Source organism: Callorhinus ursinus, unplaced genomic scaffold (genome assembly GCF_003265705.2).
Source record: "Callorhinus ursinus isolate GAN/ISIS: 27379988/994484 unplaced genomic scaffold, GSC_fseal_2.0 scaffold123, whole genome shotgun sequence".
Taxonomy (NCBI): domain Eukaryota; kingdom Metazoa; phylum Chordata; class Mammalia; order Carnivora; family Otariidae; genus Callorhinus; species Callorhinus ursinus.
The window spans coordinates 787,753-808,299 of NW_027397185.1; the positions used below are offsets into that span (position 1 = coordinate 787,753).

General features: G+C 54.6%; 1 protein-coding gene across 1 annotated transcript in view; it reads right to left on the reverse strand.

The window, feature by feature from the left end:
* OBSCN (obscurin, cytoskeletal calmodulin and titin-interacting RhoGEF) overlaps nucleotides 1-19,932 on the reverse strand; it is a 103,705-nt gene extending 83,773 nt beyond the window's left edge. Inside the window, 9 exon segments of the mRNA XM_073889930.1 lie at nucleotides 10,203-10,478; nucleotides 11,146-11,421; nucleotides 11,813-12,091; nucleotides 12,603-12,869; nucleotides 12,983-13,291; nucleotides 14,006-14,266; nucleotides 14,486-14,755; nucleotides 15,838-16,847; nucleotides 19,792-19,932. Of these exon segments, the coding sequence (XP_073746031.1) occupies nucleotides 10,203-10,478; nucleotides 11,146-11,421; nucleotides 11,813-12,091; nucleotides 12,603-12,869; nucleotides 12,983-13,291; nucleotides 14,006-14,266; nucleotides 14,486-14,755; nucleotides 15,838-16,819 (2,920 nt within the window). The 5' untranslated portion in view covers nucleotides 16,820-16,847; nucleotides 19,792-19,932.
* Between the last annotated feature and the right edge of the window lie 615 nt (nucleotides 19,933-20,547).

The following is a 20,547-nucleotide window of genomic DNA, read 5'->3' on the forward strand; positions in this document are numbered from 1 at the left end:
TAAACAAAGTCTTTAGGTCAGCTAGTTTAAATATATTCAGAAAATTAAAGGAAACCATTTCTCATCAAATAAAGAACAATGTCTCACCAAATAGAGAATATCGATAACAAGATAGATTTCTAAGACTAAATAGAAATTCTAGATTTGAAAAGTATAACTGGAATGAAAAGTCACTAGAGGGGTGCAACATCTGATTTGAGCAGAAGAAAAAAGTCAGCAAACTTGAACACAGATCTCATGAAATTACCCAGTGTGAGGAGCAGAAAGAAAAAAGAATGGAGAAAATGAATAGAGCCTTAAATGCCTGTGGGGCAACATATACACAAGGGGAATTTATAGGGAGAGGGGAAAAGAAAGGGGCACAGAGAATATTTAAGAAAGAATGATCAAAAATCTCCAAAATTAATATTCAAGAACCTCAACAAACTCCAAGCAAGACAAACCAGGGAGAACCACACTGAGACAGATTATACTAAAACTGCCAACAGCCAAAAACAACAAGAATCTTTTTTTTTAAGATTTTATCTATTCATATGAGCAAGAGAGAGTGGGGTGAAGGGCAGAGGGAGAAGCAGACTCCACGCCAAGCAGGGAGCCAGATGGTGGACTCAATCCCAGGACCCTAGGATCATGACCCAAGCCAAAGGCAGGCGCCCAACTGACTGAGCCACCCAGGTGCCCCAACAAGAATCTTGAAACCATAAAGAGAGAAGTAACGCATCATGTAAGAGGCCTCCTCCTAAGAGTGACAGCTGATTTCCCTTCAGAAACCACAGAGGTCAGAAGTTAGTAGGTGATGTGTTTAAATTGCTCAGTGAAAAAAATTATCAACGGAGAACTTTATATCTGGCAAAAGCATCCCTAAAAATGAAGAGGAAAGTAATACATTCCCATTCAAAAAATACTGAGGATTTTGTCGCTATTATAACTGTCCTACAAGAAATGCTAAATAGGCATTTCAGGCTTAGATGAAAAAACACTGACAGTAACTTAAAATCATGTGAAAAAATAAAGAACAATAGTAAATGTAGTTACACAGGTAAATGTAAAAGCCAGTATTACAGCATTTTTAAGTTTTTAACTCTTCGTTTTTTTCCTATATGGCTTAAAATACAAATGCATAAACAATAATAACAAAACCATAAAGTTAATGGATTGAAACTAGTGTATAAAGACATGAATTGTGACAATAACAACATAAAGCTGTGCTTTGTGTGGGGGCACAGAGCTGTAAAGGACCAGTTTTTTATTTAAACTAAAATGGTATAATTTTAAACTTGAATATTATAAAATTAAGATATTAATTGTGATAACCACTAAGGATATCGACTAAGAAAAAACTAGATAAGTAGATAGATAGACAAATAGATAGATGATAGGTAGATAGCTAGAGTAGATGTTATATGTATGTATAATATATATAAAGCTATGTTAAATACCACACACACACACTCAGTAAATGAAGCACCAGAAAAAAAAAATCAATTAAACATAAAAAAGACAGTAACGGAGAGAAAAAGAACAAAAAAGATATGACATATTAAAAAAACAAAGAGCAAAATAGCAGAAGTAATAGGAAATACTTCCTTGTAAGTATTACTTTAACTGTAAATGGATTCAATTCTCCACTTAAAAGGTAGAGATTGGCAAAAGAGATTTTTGGGGGGAATGCAAGCTGGTACAGCCACTCTGGAAAACAGTATGGAGATACTAAAATAGATATTAAAAATATCTATCTAAAAATATCAAGGTATTAAAAATAGAGCTACCATATGACCCAACAATTTCACTACTAGGTATTTACCCCAAAGATACAGATATAGTGAAAAGAAGGGGCACGTGCACCCCAATGTTCATAGCAGCAATGTCCACAATAGCCAAACTGTGGAAAGAGCCCAGATGCCCTTCAACAGATGAATAGATAAAGAAGATGTGGTCCATATATACAAGGGAATATTATATTCATCCACCATTTACATCGACATGGATGGAACTGGAGGGGATTATGCTAAGTGAAGTAAGTCAAGCAGAGAAAGTCAATTATTACATGGTTTCATTCACATGTGGAACATAAGAAATAGCATGGAGGACCACAGGGGAAGGGAGGGAAAACTGAATGGGAAGAAATCAGAGAGGGAGACAAACCATGAGAGACAATGGACCCTGGGAAACAAACCGAGGGCTTCAGAGGGGAGGCGGGAGGGGTATGGGGTAACAGGGTGATGAGTATTAAGGAGGGCATGTGTTTTGATGAGCACTGGGTGTTATACTCAACTAATGAATCATTGAACACTACATGAAAAACTAATGATGTACTAATACAGTGGCTAACTGAACATAATAATAAAAAAAAAATGCATGCCGTATACAAGAAACTCACTTTAGATCCAAAGACACAAATAGGCTTAAAGTGAAAAGATGCTCCTTACAAATAGCAATCAGAAGAGACCTAAGGTACTTATACTAATGTCAGGCAGAACAGACTTTAAGGTAAAACCATACAAAATATTATATATTGATTGATAAATGCATTGATTAAGGACATAATAAGTTGATAAAAGGGTCAATTCATCAAGAAGATCTTACAAACATAAGCGCAACTTACAAGAGAGACCAAACTATATGAAGTGAAAACTAACAGATTAAAGAGAGAAACAGATAGCTGTGCAATAATAGTCGGAGACTTCAATGCCCGGCTTTCAGTAATGGACAAACAGACAGGAGCTCAGTAAGGAAAGAGCAGTGTACACCAGGTAGACCCAGCTGACTCTACAGAACTCTCCACCCCACCACAACAGGAGACATTACTCAAGCACACACAAAATGTTCTCTAGCACAGACCATGGGTTAGGCCAGGAAATGAGTCTCAATAAATGTAAAGAGATTGAAATAATACAGGATATATTTTCCAACCATAGTGCAGTGAAGCTAGAAATAACTAATAGAAGGAAACCTGGAAAATCCACAAGTCAGTCAAAATTAAACAATGCACTCTGAAAGAAGAATTATAAGGAAGATTAGAAAATATTCTGAGATAGATGGAAATGAAACCACAACACACCAAGACTAATAAGATGCACTGAAAGCAGTGCTCAGAGGAAAATTCAGAGCTATATATTATAGGCCTATGTCAAAAAAGATGAGCACAAATCAATAACCTAACTTTATACCTTAAGAAACTAGAAAAAGAAGAATAAGTGGAACCCAAAGTTAAAAGAAGGAAATAAAGTCTACAGCTGAGATGAATGAAACAGAGAATTAAAAAGCAATAGAAAGAATGAAAAGATCAACAAAATTGACAAACCATTAGCTAGACTGACCAAGAAAGTTAGAGGGCTCAAATTATAACAAAAGAAACAAATGTGGGGACATCAGTACAGACCTTACAGAAATACAAAGCATGGTAAGAGAACGCCATCAACAAGCAAATGCCAAAAAACTGGACAACCCAGATGAAATGGACAAACTCATAGAAACACACAAACTACCAAAACTGACCCCAGAAGAAATAGAAAATCTGAATAGACCTGCAACAAGTAAAGAGATTAAATCAGTAATCAAAAACAAAATAAGAGGCATCCAGACTGGAAATAATGGAGTAAAACTATCTGTACATACAGGTGATACTTTTTCGTATCTTAAAAAAAAAAAATCCTTGGGAATCTACAAAAGAATTAATAGGTGAATAAACCAGTACAGCAGGGTTGTACGATACAACACCAAATTCAAAAGTTATTTCTATTTCTGTATATTAGTGATGAACCATCCAAAAGTAAAATTTAAAAAACAATTCCATTTAAAGAAGCATCAAGAAGAATAAAATACTTAGCAACAAACTCAACAAGAAGACTAAAAACTATAAACCGTTGAAAAAATTTAAAGACCTACATAAACAGAGAGAGAGCCTGTATTTATAGATTGAAAGACTAATATTGTTAAGATAGCAGTACTCAAATTGATCTACACATTCAGCACAATCTCAATCAAAATGTCAGTTTCCCTTCTTGCAAAATTTGAAAAGCTGATCCTAAAAATCATCTGGAAGTGCAACGGACCTCAAACACCAGAAACAATCTTAAAATAAAGAGAACAAAGTTCAAGGACTCACACTTCCCAATTTCAAAACTCACCACAAAGCTACAGTGATCTAGACTGTGGTACTGACATAGGACTGACAAACATATATATCAATGAACAGGATTGAGAATCCAGAACTAAATCCTGACACTGATGGTCACCTGACTTTTCACAAGCATGCCAAGAAAATTTTAACAGGGGAAAAAAGCCCGTTCAACACACAATGCTGAAATAACTGGATTTCCACATGCAGAGGATAAAGGTGGATCTCCATGTCAACCATATAGAAAAATTAACTCAAAATGGATCCAAGACCTAAATGTGTAAGAGTAAAAACTAGACAACTCTTAGAAAAAAACAGGTGCCAAATGGTGTGACCTTGGATCAGGCACTGGTTTCTTTTTTTTTTTTTTTATAATTTTTTATTGTTATGTTAATCACCATACATTACATCATTAGTTTTTGATGTAGTGTTCCATGATTCACTGTTTGTTCAAAACACCCAGTGCTCCACGCAGAATGTGCCCTCTTTAATACCCATCACCAGGCTAACCCATCCCCCCACCCCCCTCCCCTCTAGAACCCTCAGTTTGTTTTTCAGAGTCCATCGTCTCTCATGGTTCGTCTCCCCCTCAGACTTACTCCCCCTCATTCTTCCCCTCCTGCTATCTTCTTCTTTTTTTTGTTGTTAACATATATTGCATTATTTGTTTCAGAAGCACAGATCTGTGATTCAACAGTCTTGCACAATTCACAGCGCTCACCGTAGCACATACCCTCCCCAATGTCTATCACCCAGCCACCCCATCCCTCCCACCCCCCACCACTCCAGCAACCCTCAGTTTGTTTCCTGAGATTAAGAATTCCTCATATCAGTAAGGTCATATGATACATGTCTTTCTCTGATTGACTTATTTCGCTCAGCATAACACCCTCCAGTTCCATCCACGTCGTTGCAAATGGCAAGATCTCATTCCTTTTGATGGCTGCATAACATTCCATTGTGTATATAGACCACATCTTCTTTATCCATTCATCTGTCGATGGACATCTTGGCTCTTTCCACAGTTTGGCTATTGCGGATATTGCTACTATAAACATTGGGGTGCACGTACCCCTTCGGATCCCTACATTTGTATCTTTGGGGTAAATACCCAGTAGTGCAATTGCTGGATCGAATGGTAGCTCTAATTTCAACTGTTTGAGGAACCTCCATACTGTTTTCCAGAGTGGCTGCACCAGCTTGCATTCCCACCAACGATGTAGGAGGGTTCCCCTTTCTCCACATCCCCGCCAACATCTGCTGTTCCCTGACTTGTTAATTTTAGCCATTCTGACGGGTGTGAGGTGGTATCCCATTGAGGTTTTGATTTGGATTTCCCCGATGCCGAGCGATGTTGAGCACTTTTTCATGTGTCTGTTGGCCATTTGGATGTCTTCTTTGGAAAAATGTCTGTTCATGTCTTCTGCCCATTTCTTGATTGGATTATTTGTTCTTTGGGTGTTGAGTTGGATAAGTTCTTTATAGATTTTGGATACTAGCCCCTTATCTGATATGTCGTTTGCAAATATTTTCTCCCATTCTGTTGGTTGTCTTTTGGTTTTGTGGACTGTTTCTTTTGCTGTGCAAAAATTTTATCTTGATGAAATCCCAATAGTTCATTTTTGCCCTGGCTTCCCTTGCCTTTGACGATGTTTCTAGGAAAAAGTTGCTGCGTCTGAGGTCGAAGAGGTTGCTGCCTGTGTTCTCCTTTAGGATTTGGATGGACTCCTGTCTCACGTTTAGGTCTTTCAACCATATGGAGTCTATTTTTGTGTGTGGTGTAAGGAAATGGTCCAGTTTCATTCTTCTGCATGTGGCTGTGCAATTTTGCCAACACCATTTATTGAAGAGACTGTCTTTTTTCCACTGGACATTCTTTCCTGCTTTGTCAAAGATGAGTTGACCATAGAGTTGAGGGTCCATTTCTGGGCTCTCTATTCTGTTCTATTGATCTATGTGTCTGTTTTTGTGCCAGTACCATACTGTCTTGCTGATGACAGCTTTGTAATAGAGCTGGAAGTCTGGAATTGTGATGCTGCCAACTTTGCTTTTCTTTTTCAGTATTCCTCTGGCTATTCTGGGTCTCTTCTGGTTCCATACAAATTTTAGGATTATTTGTTCCATTTCTTTGAAAAAGGTGGATGGTATTTTGATGGGGATTGCACTGAATGTGTAGATTGCTCTAGGTAGCACTGACATCTTCACAATGTTTGTTCTTCCAATCCATGAGCATGGATCGTTTTTCCATTTCTTTGTGTCTTCTTCAATTTCTGTCATGAGTATTTTATAGTTTTCTGAGTACAGATCCTTTGCCTCTTTGGTTAAATTTATTCCTAGGTATCTTATGGTTTTGGGTGCAATTGTAAATGGGATCGACTCCTTGATTTGTCTCTCTTCTGTCTTGTTGTCGGTGTATAGGAATGCCACTGATTTCTGTGCATTGATTTTACATCCTTCCACTTGACTGAATTCCTGTATGAGTTCTAACAGTTTTGGGGTGGAGTCTTTTGGGTTTTCCACATACAGTATCATATCATCTGCAAAGAGTGAGAGTTTGACTTCCTCTTTGCCGATTTGGATGCCTTTGATTTCTTTTTGTTGTCTGATTGCTGTGGCTAGGACTTCTAATACTATGTTGAATAGCAGTGGTGAGAGTGGACATCCCTGCCGCGTTCCTGACCTTAGGGGAAAAGTTCTCAGCTTTTCCCCATTGAGAATGATATTTGCTGTAGGTTTTTCGTAGATGGCTTTTATGATATTGAGGTATGTACCCTCTATCCCTATACTCTGAAGAATTTTGATCAAGAAAGGATGTTGTACTTTGTCAAATGCTTTTTCTGCATCTATTGAGAGGATCATATGATTCTTGTACTTTCTTTTGTTAATGTATTGTATCACGTTGATTGATTTGCGGATGTTGAACCAGCCTTGCAGCCCAGGGATAATAGGCACTGGTTTCTTAGATAGGACACCAAACATACAAGCAAAGAGAGTACATGGGACTTCATCACAATTTAAAAATTTTTGTGCATCAAAGGACACTATCAACAAAATGAATGGGAGAAAATATTTGCAAATCTTTATCTGATAAGGATCTAGTATCTGGAATATGTAAAGAATTCTTACAACTCAATAATAAAAAGATAACACAATTTAAAAATCAGGCAGAGGACCTGAATAGATGTTTCCCCAATGAAGACATCCAGATGGCCAACATGTACATGAAAAGATGTTCAACATCACTCATCACCAGGGAAATGCAAATCAAGACCACAGTGAGATACAACCTCACGCTCACTAGTGTGGCTAGAAGCAAAAAATAAATAAATGAAATAAAAATAATGAGTGTTGGTAAGGATGTAGGGAAAATGGGTTCTTGCACACTGTTGGTGGGAGTGTAAAAGGGGGCAGCCACTCTGGGAAATGGTTCTCCAGGGAGTGAAGCATAAAATTACCGTATGACCAAGCAATCCCAAGAGAATTGAAAGTTATTTGTTCAGCCATATAAGAATGTCCTAGCAGCACTGTTCACAACAGCCAACACTGGGATCAACCACAACGTCCATTAGCTGATGAAAAGGTAGACAAAGCGTGGGACACAATCCACATGGCGGAATGTTACTGTGCCGAACGTAAGAATGAGGCTCTGTACTCTGCACACGGTAAAACACGGATGGACCTTGGAAACACGATGCTCAGTGCAAAGAGCCAGAACCGAAAGGCTACATGCTATGTGATTCCACTTAAATAAAATGTCCATGATAGACAAATCCAGAGGCAGAAAGTGGATTCATGGTTGCCAGGGGCTGGGGGAAGGCAAACACGTGGTGATTGCAGGTTTGGCGTTTCATAGGGCTGTGAAAATGTTCTAGAACTAGGTGGTGCTGTGGTCACACAACCTTGTGAATGTACTAAAAACCTCAAAATTGTACACTGTAAAAGGGTGGATTTATGGCATTTTACTCAATTAACTTGGCAGTGGTTCGTGCTCAGCCTTCTGCCCTGAGCCAGCCACTGCCATCCAGAACTTTCCGGACACCCCAACGTAAGAGCACTCCCTGAGTGCCACCCGCCTGACACACTTGGGCTCATCCTCCAGGCCCTCCTGCCTGGCAAGCCCAGGTCTCGTCTCTTGCCTACCTCGCCCCCAGAACCCTCATCCCGAGGCCAGAATTCACAGTGTCTGGATAGGAGGTGGCCCAGCCCATGCTGCCCTCAGAGGGCCAGAGATGGTCTTCCTAGCAAAGTCTCTCAGCAAAGCCCTGGAAGCTCCATTACTACTTCACAGATGGGGAAATGAGTCACAAGGAGCAACTGCATGAGGTGCCAGGGTGGCAGGATCAAATGGCCACAAGCAGGGTGCTTAGGACAGCAGGCTTTGTCCTCTCCCGGGTCTGGAGGCCAGGAGTCTGTGGTCGAGGTGTCGCAGGGCCGTGCTCCCTCTGAGGGCTCCGGGAGGGTCCCTCCGGCCTCTCCCAGCTGGAGGGGGCGCCCAGGCGTTCTGGGCTCGTGGCCGCGTCTCCCCAGTCTCTGCCTCTGCCACTGCATGGCCGTCTCAAATCCCCCTCTCCCTTCTCTCCTACAGACACCTGTCACGGGACTCAAGGCCCACCCTGAGCCAGGATGCTCTCACCTCGACATCCCCACTTGATCACCTCTACAAAGACCCCATTTCCACATGTGCCCACGTTCTGTGGTCCAGGCAGACGTGAGACACAAGACCGAGAACTTGCCCAAGGTCACCCAGCAGGAGTGAGATCTGATCCTGTCCACACTCTGACCCCGGCACTTCCTGCCTTGAAGGGGGTTTCCAGACTCAGGGTGCAGCCACCCCATGTGGGCATGGGGTGGTCCCAGGACACACACAGGCTCCTCAGCAGACCCAGGCCAGCCACTCAACCACAGGCCCACCTCCTGCACCCTCAACGTCCCACTGCCCAGAAAGTAAAGCCAGGGGCTCATTTTTCCAGGCTATCTGCAGTGGGGTGTGGCCATCAGAGCTGTTTTAAGCCACTGAGTTTGTGATAATTTGTTGCACAGCAATAAACAATGAACCAAAAACACCCCCTGCATGTTCTTCCCACCTTGAATATGATGGCTGGAGCTGTGGAAGCCATCTTGTGACCCTGAGGCAATGAGCATTAGGAAGACCCTTATCTAGTGCTCAGGGTGGCAGACAACTAGAGCCAGACACAGGCTGTGTCCCTGTGATGTCCCTGTGGGAGACTGTTACAAATGGTCCCTGATGAGCCAAGCCTCCCTGTATCCACACCCTCAGCAGTGGGGTCTGCTTCTCCCCCACCTGGAAGCCAGGATTTGCACAGTGGAACATGATGGAGGTCACACTCTGAGCACAGACCAAACCAGCCCTGTAGCGCCTGCTGTTCCCTGAGGGGAACACAGCCACCATGTGAGGGAGCCCAGGCTGCCCACAGGGAAACACGGACCCTGGGGCAGAGATGCCATGAGGAGAGAATGGGGTCCCAGACGCAGGAGTGAGACCAGCCAACATCACAAGGAGACAGAGGTTTGTCATCCGACCAGACCCACACATTGAGGCCACCCCTGCCAGGACATCGGATGCACGGACGAGGCCAGGCTGGATCTTCTTGTCCCAGCCCACACCTCACGGAGCAGAAATGGGTGGTCTCACTGAGCCCTGCCCGAAACCCAGACCTCAGAGGCAACTGGTTCAAAGGTTCGGGGGTATTTGTTACTTGGCCCTAGACAACTGGCTGATACGAGCCTGACCCAGCCCCCTCCAGAACACCTCCTCCGGGCCTGTTCCTGGGATGTGGACACGTCGGCCTTGTCAACTGACCTGTGACGTGCACCAGACCCAACCCATACCTTTGTCTGCCTGGGCCTCAGAGGGATGCAAGACCACACATGCCCAGTGGGCCAATCAGACCGCACACCAACCTGTGGCCATCGCCCACTGACCCATCACCTCCAGCTCAGCTACGCCAGGACACCCAGGTGAGCCCACACCAGCTCACACGGAATGGCCATCACTTTTGTCTGGACTGGAAAACAGGCACAACCCTCCCAGACAAAGCAAATTCACATCTCCATCACTGACCTGCCACATCCAGGCGGAAGGACACCTTCTGGCCCCCGGCCTCACAGCTGTACTCCCCAGCGTCCGCCTTGCCCACCTGCTGCACCACCAGCCGCCTGCTGCAGCCCTTGGCCTCCACGTGCACTCTGGAGCTCGCACTCAGCTTCTTCCCATCCTTGTACCACGTCACCTCTGTCTGGGCCTGGGCCACCTCACAGCTCAGGGTGGCGCTGGCCCCCGCCTTGGCCTGCACCTCACTGCGTGCTGGCTGCTCCTTGGCAAACACCACAGAGGGCTCTGGGGACAGAGAGGGATGCACGGTCAGAAGCCCCACTGCTGTGAGGGCCCCCAAGTCCTGGAGCCAGGGCACAGCATGCTCTACACCCCAGGCAACCCTGGGAATCGTTCACAGTCAGGTGCTGCCGGTAGGACCCTCCTCGGGCACAGGGGGACCTGATGCTGTGACCCCTCCTAGGCATGGTGGGGAGCAGCCTCTGAGCACCACGATGGGTAGCCAGGCCAGTGCCTGGGGACAGACAGAGGGAGGCCCGGGGGGCAGTGGCCAAGACCCTACTAAGAGCTAGGACTCAGACAGAGCTGGACTCAGAATCTGCCAAGAGGCTCCTAGAGCTTCTAGAAAGAACCAAAACCTTAGGCATCAAGATCCCAATCCAAGCTGCTGAGAATGCTTCCAGCACCTTTTGGGTCTTGTCTGCCTCACTTCCTCATCTTCAAAGGAGAAAGGGGGCTGCAAATTTTCCTCTTACCTATTTTTTTTTCCACACCCACATCTTTTCTCATCTAAATGTTAGTTCTGTGGGGAGTTCCTTTTCCCAAATCCAGAAGCGACTGCCCCTCCCAGGCTTTCTTGGAAGAAAGGAAGGGCCGGACAGCCTGGCCTCACAAGTCCTTGATGCAGCCGGACCTGCTCCCCACCCACCAAGCCCTGGAGGCTGCAGCTCACCGGAGACACGCAGCTGGAAGTCCACGGAGTCCTCACCCACGCGGCATGAGTAGGTACCCTCATCCTGCCTGGTGACCGAGGCTGCCACCAGCCGGTGCCGCGTGCCCACGTCCTCCTGCAAGAAGCGCTGGCTGGAGCGACTGAGCTCCGTGCCGTCCTTGTACCAGCGCACGCGCACGTGGGCCTCAGAGGTCTCACATTCAAAGTGGGCTGGGCCTCCAGCCACGGCATCCACACAGCCACCAGCTGTGTCCTTGTGCAGAAAGGGAGTGAGCCCTGCAAGGGCACACGGGCGGTCAGGCGAGCCAGCAGCGCCCCAGCCACACATACACCCACGCGGATAGCAAATGGAGACGCTTGGGGCCTGGGGGTCCCACCCAGACCAGGGTCCCCTTCAGAGGCAGGACTGGCGGGGGTGCCGACTGCCAACCCCTGGAGTGCCACCTGCTGCTAGGAAGCCCCTCCCTCTACTGAGCAGAGCCTCCCCTCCCCATCCTCGCCCGCCCCACTCCCCAAGGTCAGTTGAGCATGCCCCAGCCCCCACCCCGCTACAAGGATGGAGAACAGCGGCTCCCACCGCCCAGACCCCCTGGAGCCCGCCCAGAGCTGGGGAACAGAAGGTGCGGCTGTGACCATGGGACGTGGACACACACACAGCAGGCATCACCTTGCACCAGGAGCTGGTAGGCGACGCGGCCCCCACGGCTGACACACTCGTAGAGGCCAGCATCGTCTCGCACCACATCCCGCACCAGCAGGGCCCACTGCCCGGCCGTCGCCTGCACCTCGTACTTGGGGCCTGGTGGCAGCGCGTGGCCATCCTTCAGCCACGTCACTGCTGCAGCCTGGTCTGACAGCTCGGCCAGGAGCTGCGCCTCCTCATGCAGCCGGGCCAGCACTTCTCTCACAGCTGCCACTGGACGCTTGGTGGTCAGTCCTGGGGCCGCTTGAGGCCACAGACAAGTGGACAGAAGATGCGTGGACAGAGAGGGGGAGCGCACAGTGGGGGACGGGACAGAAGAGGCATGGACGGAGCAGAAGGGGACGGGGGTGCAGACATTGGGGGTGGGGGCAGAGGGCATGGACGGGGGGAAGGGGACAATGCAGAGCGACCGGGTGGGGAGAGTCAGGCATGCGGGAACAGGGGGAGGCAGGAAAGGAAGAGACAAGATTGCGGGGTCACAGAAGGAATCAGCAGAGAGGAAGGGGCGTTCGGGACGGCGGGGAGCAGGCAGATGGAAGCGTGAGGCTCCGCAGCCCCTCCTCCACTCGCACCCTGTGGCCGAGGCCACTGCCAGCCCTGGGCAAGCGGCCCCACACCGCCCTCCCCTGCCCAGCCCTGCCTCATCCAGGAGACCGCCCGCAGCCCACCTGCCCCGGGGACAAGGAGCAGCTCCGGAAGCCCCCACCCCACGCCTGGGGCAGACGCCTGGGGCTCACAGCTGGGGTCCTCCTACCTCGGACCTCCATGCGGATGCTGCTCTCGATGCCGTTGGCCACAAACTTGAGCTCTGCACCATGCAGGCTGGCGGACACGGAGCGGATGGTGAGGGCATGCCGTGTGCCCTCGTGACGGATCACGTACACGCTGCTGGCCTTCAGGGCCCGCCCGTCCAGGAACCACTCGCCCACCGAGGCCAAAGTGAGGTCCACGGAGAAGGTCACCTCGCCACCCTCCACGGCCTCCACTGCCTTCAAAGGCATCCTCACAGCCAGCTGGGGGGCTGCAGGGTGAGGGCTTCAGAAGGGGCCAGGCTCTACCCTCCGGCCCTCCTCCTCCCGAGCCTGGGCCCAAGCGCCCCCTTCCCCAGGAAGCCCACGGGGCAGGCACACTTACCCAGGTGGACAGTCTGCGGGAACTCAAGGTAGGGACTGTGGCCAAAGCTGTTCACAGCTGACACCCGGAACTGGAAGTCCCCCTCCTCGGACACGCCAGCCACGGTCAGCTCATGCACATCCACCCACTTGGCCTCATGGCACCGGCTCCAGGTGTAGGCGCCAAGCCGCTTCTTTTCCACCAGATAACCATCAATGGGGACAGGGCGGTCCCCGTGGGGTGGTGGGGACCAGCCGAGGGTCACGGAGCACTCTGTCCTGGCCTTTACCTCAGGGGCCTCCGGGGCGTGCAGGGGCGGCTTCCTAGGGGCTGGGCAGAGCACAGCCCCAGGACGTCACTCACTGGGAGCTCCCTCCCCAAGCCCTGGGTCCCAGGTCAACCTCCCCCCCCCCCCCGGGGGCGTGCTTTCACCGTCTGCACTGGCCACAGCCCGAGGGCACTGCTGGGCCAAGGGACGCCGCAGGCCCGTGACCCCTAGCCCCAGCCTTGTGGCCACTTCCCTGGTTGCAGTGGAAAAAGAGGGCTCTGGCTGTGGGGACACACGGTCCAGGGCCACCACAAGCTGTCCAGGGGGCTTGGGGACAAACCCCTTCTGTGTATCCAGGTCTCGGACCGGGCAGTGACCGGAGCAGGGCGCAGGGACCCTTCTGAGGGTGCTGACCCCAACAAAGGGCTGACCCAGTGGGGGCGGTGGGGAGGGACCTACTCCCAGTCTACAAATGTGACAGCAAAGGCCCCACAGACAGAGGACACGCTCACGCACAATGTCCCACAGCTGTCTCACCCACACGTGGGCCCCTAGGACAATCTGTACCTTCTACTTCGGTTCGCAGAGTGGGGGTCACCTGGGGTGACCGCAGTGAAGGAGGGCAGCAAACAGACCAGGGCTCCGAGAAACTAGAGCTATGACCCGTTGGCCGGCCCCCGAAGCCCTCCCTGCAGCAGACGGGACTGCCCAGCGGGGGCCAGTGGACAGAGGGAGGGAAAGGGCCCTGTCTGTCCCAGGGACCCCCGGGCCCTTACCGGACACAAAGAACTGCGTGGAGGTCCGGCAGTCCCCAGCCGTGAAGGTCACCACGCCCACGTCCTCCAGGCTGCACTTGGAGATGGTCAGCGTGTGGCACGTGCCTTCTGTGGTGATGGCCACGCGGCCCCCAGCCACCACCTCCTCCTGGTTCCTCAGCCAGTGGACGGAGCCCTCCGGCCTGGCCAGCTCCACACAGAACATGGCCGTGTCCCCCACTCGCACCGCCGTCTTCCTCGGGAGCTTCCGGATGAGGTTTCCTGTGGTGGACAGGGCAGGGGGACTGGTCAGATGGGGGGGCGGGGAGGGGGGGCTGCCCACCCGCCCTCCGCCCCGCCCCCATCCCTGCTCGCCCCTCCCCGGAGCCCACCTGCCGCCCCTGCACCGCCTCTGCCCCGCAGCTCCTCCGCGCTCCTCTCCAGCGGGTCCTGCCCCTTCCCTCCCCTCCCCCACCCCAACCCCGCGCGACCCCGGCCCACCTTGCACCGCGAGCTCCGCCACCGTGCGGCTGCCCTCCGCCGTCTCGCAGACGTAGACAGCGTCGTCGTCGGCCGAGACGTTGCGCACGGTCAGCCGGCGCTCGGTGCCCGCCTCCTCGATGCCGTACTTGGCGCTGGCCCACAGCCGCGTCTCCTCCTTGTACCACGCGGCCTCGGTGGTCGGCAGCTCCACCTCGCACTGGAACGTGGCCGACTCCTTCTCCGGCACCTGCAGGTCCTGGAGCCGCTTCCTGAAGGGCACCGCGGGCTCTGCGGGGTGAGGGCGCGTGAGCCGTGAGCCGGAGGGCCGGGGAGAGGAGCGGGAGGGGATGGAGGGGGGTGGGGTAAGGGCAGGAAGCAGGGAAGGTCAAGGGGCTCCCGTTCGTCGGAGTCCGGGGCTGGGGTGGGGGCAGGGCACCAGGGCAGGGGTTGGGTGCGAAGGCAGAGGTGGCGCAGGGATGAGTCCAGGGAGGTAGGGGGATGGAAGGGGGGGCAGGGGAGAGGGCCCAGGACCTCCAGAGCCCCCTCCCCTTAAATAGAAGATGTCTGGAAACGAGGCACATAAAGCCCCCAAACAGCCCAGTGATGCTGCTCCCGGGCCGCAAAATCCGCAGGGCTCACGCTCACAGCCACGCCAGCAGCGAGGCAGCGGGACCAGGGCTGGCCGCCGTGCAACCCCCTGAGCGCCGGCCGTGGGCCAAGCCCTGCTGCCCTGCGCACTTTCCCCTGTGCAGCTTCTGCAGGGCACCCCCGAGGAACAGGGCCACTTACCCGGTGGGGTTGATGGTACTGTGGCGCGCACGGAAGGTTGGAGCGCCCTGAGACCCTCCAGCGGGACAGAGGTGGAGCTGGGGCTCGGGTCTTAGGAGCCTCGCCAACACAACCTCCTATGTTGCCCACGCTTTCCCCCAGAACCCTGGGGGAGGCCCAGACCCCTACAGGGTCCTCAGCAGGAGCCTCTAAACTGGCCCAGAACCGCCTTCCGGCTAAACCCGGCGCGGCCCCAGCCCCGGCCCTACCTTTCTCCCCCACTCTGCCAGGGAGACCCCCTTAGCATCCTGTGAGAGAGGTGGAGTGCCTGGGTCACCCAGGCCATCTCCCAGGAGGAGGGGGCGCTGAGGACAGAGCGCTTTGTTATTCACTCATGCGGCGCTCACAATGGGACAGGCTGAGGGTCATCCGCTGTCGCCCTCGTTCTGTGGCTCTGGAAACGCGAGAGCCGCCAAGAGCTCTACCTCTGGACTCCACAACGGATTCCATTCCAGGCGGAAAGGACTGGGGGGAGGGGCTGGGGAGGCGCTTCTCGGCAGCGACCACGCGCAGGGATCGTGCGCCCAGCACCCCGAGCTCACCTCGCACGACGACCAGCACGGAGCTGTAGGTTTGGCCCACCAGGTTGGATGCCGTGCAGGTGTAGAGGCCCCGGTCTGACTGCTTGCAGAAGAGGATCTTGAGCACGAAGTTCTCCTGAGCGTCCTCGTACACCGCGTGTCGCCGGCCCTCGACCACCAGCTGCCCATCCTTCTTCCACACCGTCTCGGGCTTAGGCTCACCCGTCACGTAGCAGCTGAGGCGCGCGTGCTTGCCTTCAGTCACGGTGCAGGTGCGCGTGCCAGAACCTGGTGGCGAGGCCGGGGCGCCCTCGGCGCGCATCGCCTCGCGCCGCCGCTGCAGGTGCGCCAGAAGCGCGGCTGTGGAGGCCCCGGGAGGGCCCGCAGCGTCTGCATCCGCGTCCACGGTGAGCGCGGCGTCGGCGCTGGCGGCGCCCAGCGGGTTCTCGGCGCGCACCGTGTAGGTGCCGCCGTCGCGGGGCCGCGCGGCCTGGATGCGCAGCGCGCTCGCCTCGCCGCTGGCCTCCACGCGCACTCGGGGGCCGTCGGGCGCGCCTAAGCGCCGCCCGTCCTTGGCCCAGCTCACGGCCATTGGCGGCGAGCCGCGCACGCGGCAGCGGAAGGTGGCCTCCGCGCCCTCGCGCACGCGGATGGACGTGGGCCGCAGAAGGAAATGGGGCGCCTGCTCGGCGCAAGCGGCCTCCGCGTCCACCTGCAGGCCGACAGCCGCGAAGGCCTCACCGATGGCGTTGCGCGCGCGGCACACATACTGCCCGCTGTCGCCCAGTGCCAGGTCCAGGATGGTGAGACGGTACAGGTCGCCGTCCTGGGCCAGGCGGAAGCGAGCGCCCGCCTCTACGGGCTGCTGGTCCTTCTCCCAGCTCACGTGCGGCGTAGGGTTGCCCACGATCTGGCAGCTCAGCGTGGCGTCCTTGCCCACCGACACCACGAAGGCCTTGGGGCGGGTCAGAAATCGGGGTGCCCCGCTGAATGAGTGATCCATGGTGGGGGGTGGGGGCGGCGGGAGGGACCTGTGAGCGGGTTGGGGGAAGGTCATAGTGGGGATGAGACCCAGGAACTGTTAGAGTCCCCCACCTGGGCCCCACCTGGCCAGTTCCTCCTGAAGAACCCAGCCTGACCCAGGGTGGACGCGCCCCCCACCCGCAGGTCCAGAAACTCAGATTTGCCCCCTTCTGGGCATTTGGAGTCTGGTGCCACACACACCCCACCGCCAACAACAGGCTTTTCTAACAGGTGGGTGTATCTCCTTCCTGCCCCCCAGCTCTAGCCCCACACCCCAACTCCAGGTCCAGTTGAGCACCTGTCCCAAAACACCACACAGCAACCGGGCTGGTCCCCCTCTCTGTTCGGCCTCCCTACCTGGGGGCCACGCTGTACCTCTCCACACAGACCTGCCTCTGTATGTGTGTTCCCCACCCCACCTCCAGCTGCCTTCGGGTGACCAGTCCCCCTTCCCCACACACCGCCGACTCCTGGAGTCTGAAACTCCGATCTGCCTGTCTCCCCTATTCAAAGAGGAGGCAGCTCCCTGAACCTGGACAGGGCCTGGCCAAGGGAGGTGGCTGCCGCTGGCTCGTCCCTCTCCGAGTGCGGTGCCCCGGAGGTCACCGGTTCTCCATCCCAGAAGGCTCCTCTTTGAGCCCCTGCCCCTTCCTCCTCCAGGTGACTCAGCCTCCGAAGCCACACTTCTGGCTCTGTGCACCTCCGCTCTCCCCGCCCCCGGCAGCACCCCCGACAAAAGTCCCGTGTACTGGGCCCATCAGCTCCTCTCCAGGGTTCCCACCTCGCCTCAACCCTGATGAGCAGGGAGACTGGACACCCTGCTGCGAGGTGGACTCCTTACAAGCCTGCCCCGAGCCCACTGAGCCGCCCACACCCGCTGGCTGGGAGCAGTCGCTCCTCCCCGGGGGACGGCACATAGTCAGCCCAGGGAGGACAGGCGGAGAGGCCCCCGGGAAGAACCAGGGACGTCGGGCTGAGACTGGCCAGGTCGACTGGCCGGGCCTGGTCACTCTACAGACTTTGTGTCTCCACTGGCTGGGAGGACCCTGTGGGGACAGGTTGGCACCCCTCATACTAAAGGCCCCAGGTGGCTGGCCTCTGCCTATGCCCTGCAGGGCCTGGCTGGCCTTTAGCACAGGTGGCTAAGCTGAGCATGGGCCCGGCCTACCCCCCCCCTTCTGTAAGAACAGCAGACCCCCCGGGGCTCAGGGCTGGCCCCAAGCGCCTTAACTCCCTCCCCAACCCAGGGCTGGGCTTCCAGCACGGGCTGCCCACTGGGGGACAAGTGGGGTGACGTTCTGGGCCCTCGGGCTCCCGTCCTGTGATTCAGGGCCTAATCCCCCTTAATCCCCCTCGAGGAGGTGAGCCCGCACCAGCCTGCTGACTCACTGTGCAGTCAGCACCTCTGTCCCCTGTCCCCACTGCCTGGCCAAGTTCTGGGGCTGGGAGGCCCTGGGCGGGCGGCCACCCGAGCCCCACCTCCACGGACGCCCTCCTGGGCCTTGATGTCCCTCTGGGGAAGGGCTACTCTGACTCCAGGTCTCCAGAGGCCCTGAGCTCTGAGCTCCCAGTGCCCCCCTCCTCAATCACAGTTGGTCTGCGGGTACCCCTGAGGCAGGACACTGCATCCTCACCCCCACCACTCCAGGTGCAGGTACGGGAGCACGGTGCTCCGAGCTCATGAGCGGGCAGGGGCAGAGGGCCACCTCCACAGCTGGTGGTCTCTGGGGGCCAGGAGGGCAGGGGCTGGAGAGGGAGTTCCCATCACTGCATGTGCTTAGGGGAAACCAGCCCAGGACCTGGGCAGGTGACAGGCTGAGGCCTGGCCTGGGAAGGATGGACAGAGACCCCAAGATCTTCTCAGACCCCCAGGGATGGTCCTGATGCCTGGCGCCCTGGTGAAGGGCCTGGGCTCCCCACCTCAATGCAGCAGACCCATGAGACCTGGGGGCTCCCCCCACTCAACCACCTCTGGGTAGGCATCCCCACTGGCCCACAGAGCCACAGTGCCCTAAATGCTGGCCCAAGGACTCCAGAGCCCCACTCCTTCAGGCCAAAGGGGGGCACCCTCTGGGGGCCCCCAGAACTCCCACTGGACTTGGACATGCAGCAGTGAGGCAGGAGGCTCAGGAGGGGACACCTGGCCAAGACCTCGGCCCCAGCCTCCCAGGGAAGCCCCTTCCTTCTTCAGAGTGGACTCCTCACTCCTTGGAGGCCCCAACTTGCCACTGGCAGGAGCCTCCCTCCACAAGGAGACCATGACCTCCCCACCTCCATCTGGGGTCATGCCTCTGGAGCCTCGGAGTCCCTAGGGCTGACCCAAGCCCTGCGCACAGCCTCCATCCGTGGTTTTCTGGAGCTTGGCCCATCTTGGGTCCTCATAGGGCCAAGTGGGAAGTGGCTTGCAGCCCGACTGAAGAACCTTGGTCCCCTCCTGGGAGCCCCTGCTGCCCCACCCCAACCCTTCCAGAAAAGACTTCCACCCGCAGCTCCTGGAGTCTGCGCCTCCCCCTAGACCCCTGGCCTGGCGGCTTCCCGAACTCCGGGGAAATTCTTTCCTGGAGTCAGGTGTCAGTGCCCCTCTGGCTGTCCCCTCTGCTGAGCCAACAGGCCCAAAATAGCCCCAGCTGTCAGCGGGCATCCATCTCAGCAGAGGTGGGGGCAGGGCTGGCCAGACCCCCAGGCCTCCCTTACAGCAAGGTGCCCCGAAGGAGGAGGTGGATGTGCCCCCCCGGCCCCCGGCCTCCCACCCCCCGCATGAGGGCCCAGCTCAGGTCACCATGGTGTCAGGGGCTGGACTCCAGAGCCCCAACCCTTGGAGCTACACAGCCTGGCTGCACACCCCTCCCCAGGCCCTCTGCACCCCAGAGCCCTGACCTTCAACCAAACAGCCCTGGAGGAGAGGGGCTCGACCTGGGATGGCCCCCCACCCTGCCCGCTCCGCCTGCTCACCTGTCTCTACGGGAGGCTGGGAGCAGCACCCAGGCGTGGGGCGCCGCTGAAGGAGCAGGGGCTGCTGGGTCTCACCTCCCGCCACGGGTCCGGGACTGACACAGCTCCCACCCAGCAGCCCACTCTCTGGCCGGTCCTCACACTGGTCAGGGACGAAAGGACAGACCGAGGCTGTCCGCTGGAGAAGGCTGGGCCCGCCCCCACCGCCGGCCAGCCCAGCCCAGCCCAGCTCCAAAATAGCCCGGGTGTCACTGCCTGGGATTTGGTTTCACCCCCAGCCCCAGGGAGGCAAAGGGCAGAGGCTCTGGGTGGCCAGCTGTGGGGGCAGGGGGGCAGCAACGATGTGGGTGGGGCCGGGACCCCACCTGGTGGGGATCCTTGCTCAGACTAGCATCCTGGAGGACAAGACAGGAAGGAGCCCAGGAGACCCAGGACCACCCAGAGGGTCACCCGAGACCACCTCGAAGGGAGCCGGGGCCACCCAGAAAGGGACCCAGAACCAGCCAGAGAGGACCCAGGACTGTCCAGAGAGATCCAGAACTGTCCAGAGGGAGTGGGGGACCTGGGGCCACCCAGAAAGAGACCCAGAACCAGCCAGAGGAGATCCAGAACTGTCCGGAGGGGAGAGGGGGACCTGGGGCCACCCAGAAAGAGACCCAGAACCAGCCAGAGGGGACCCAGGACTGTCCAGAGGAGATCCAGAACTGTCCGGAGGGGAGAGGGGGACCTGGGGCCACCCAGAAAGAGACCCAGAAC